Source organism: Ipomoea triloba, chromosome 8 (genome assembly GCF_003576645.1).
Source record: "Ipomoea triloba cultivar NCNSP0323 chromosome 8, ASM357664v1".
Classification (NCBI taxonomy): Eukaryota; Viridiplantae; Streptophyta; class Magnoliopsida; order Solanales; family Convolvulaceae; genus Ipomoea; species Ipomoea triloba.
The window spans coordinates 997241-999049 of NC_044923.1; the positions used below are offsets into that span (position 1 = coordinate 997241).

The window sequence follows — 1809 nt, forward strand, 5'->3', positions numbered from 1 at the left end:
CACTCCCTAGGGTTTTAAGAATTTCCTTTTTTCTCTATCTACACAATCCCTAGCTCGCCAATACGTTCCCATGGATTCCAATAACTAGGACTTCCTTGATTTTTCGGAATCTCCGACAAAGCTTCGGGCTTTATATACGCATCCGTGTCCTGAAAACGAAGAAATAACAGCGAAAGAGATGGCCACCATGAACCCTTTTGACCTTTTGGGTGACGATGACAACGACGACGTTTCACAGCTCATCCAGAAGCTGCCTCCGCCTTCAGCTGCTCAGAAGAAGGCCGCCGCTCAGGCTCCGGCGGCTAAACCGGCCGCCGGCTCCAAGATGCCCTCCAAACCACTCCCTCCAGCTCAGGCTGGTAATTTCCTAAACTCATTATATTTGTATGTTTATACAATGTTTCTGTTTTGTTTGCTGGTAGATTGTACATGTGTATATGTTTTTGGTAATTTTTTTTTTTTACTGGATAAGCTTGTTTATTGACTATCTGTTTATGGATTGGGAGAAACTAAATTGAATTCCATAATGTTAACTAGGTAATAAAGGAGATGACTTTATTTTAAATTGAGGCTCTAAGTTTAGTTTTCTCAAATATATCTCATGTTTTCTATTTAAGTTAGTTGCTCATAGTCTTTATCCTCTGCTTTTTACTACTTAAGAGCAACAATGTATGTACTATGCATATTTATCCTCTTAATTTGTATTGGAAACATAAATTTTAAAATGCACTTGAGATTTTATTGATTTCTCTTTGTTCACAGCTTTATAGTTGACAGTCAGGTCCAGTAGGGTATTTTTAAAAAAAAAATTCAGCAAGAAAATTTCTATGTTTATATGTGAGTTAGACACATAGACTAAATATGGTATAGTTTGGGCATTTACTATTTTCCTTTCTATGCTTGTTTAAAGTCTATTCTGTTCAATCTATTTTCTCAAAATCAATTGTTTTCTATCTACTATTGGAAATTTTTTTAATCTTAATGACTTATTTTAAGCAGTGAGGGAGGCTAAGACTGACTTTCAGCGAGGAGATGGAAGGGGTGGACGTGGAGGTGGCCGAGGACGTGGTGGTGGCCGTGGGCGTTCTTTTAATCAGGAGTCTGCTGAGAATGAGAATCCCTATGGTAATAATGGATATTCTGGAGGGTACAGGAATTCAGGAGATGGGGAAGGTGCAAGGGTTTCTGAAAGGCGAGGAGGATATGGTGGTGGCCCGCGTGGGAGTTTCCGAGGTGGTCGCCGTGGTGGCTTCAGCAATGGTGAAGCTGCAGATGAGGAACGTCCTCGCAGGGTGTACGAACGCCGCAGTGGAACAGGACGTGGGTGAGTGAATATTGGATTGCAAATTTGCAATGTGTCTTGACAAAAGCTCACACATATTCTTGGAATTTTTGCTGTTAATTGTTGGTATTTTATTTGGACCATGATTCTCATAAATATTAGTTTTTATGTAGGTCTGAATTTAAACGTGAAGGTGCTGGTCGTGCGAATTGGGGAACTCCAACTGATGAGATAGCTCCGTATGTGCTGCTGTCTCAATTTTGGACTTCAGTAGATGTTCGAGTATTTTGTTTTAAAACTTTATTTTCTTGATTCTTTATTCAGGGAGACTGAAGAGCCGGTTAATGAAATTGAGAAGTCTGTTGATGTTGACAAACAAACCGGGCATGAAGGTGCTGGAGATGCCAGTAAGGATTCTCCAACTAACGAGCCAGAAGAGAAGGAGCCCGAGGATAAGGTAAAATTCTTTTATAACCTTCCTCCCCCCCCCCCCCCCCCCCCCCCCCCCCCCCCCCCCCCCCCCCCCC

At 41.6% G+C, this 1809-nt stretch overlaps 1 protein-coding gene across 1 annotated transcript in view; it reads left to right on the plus strand.

The window, feature by feature from the left end:
• The window catches only part of LOC116027709 (RGG repeats nuclear RNA binding protein A-like), a 4162-nt gene continuing 2353 nt past the window's right edge, over positions 1–1809 (plus strand). The window contains exons 1-4 of the mRNA XM_031269429.1: positions 1–359; positions 1000–1324; positions 1456–1521; positions 1607–1739. Coding sequence (XP_031125289.1) covers positions 179–359; positions 1000–1324; positions 1456–1521; positions 1607–1739 — 705 coding nt within the window. The 5' untranslated portion in view covers positions 1–178. The remainder of the gene's footprint in view (positions 360–999; positions 1325–1455; positions 1522–1606; positions 1740–1809) is intronic.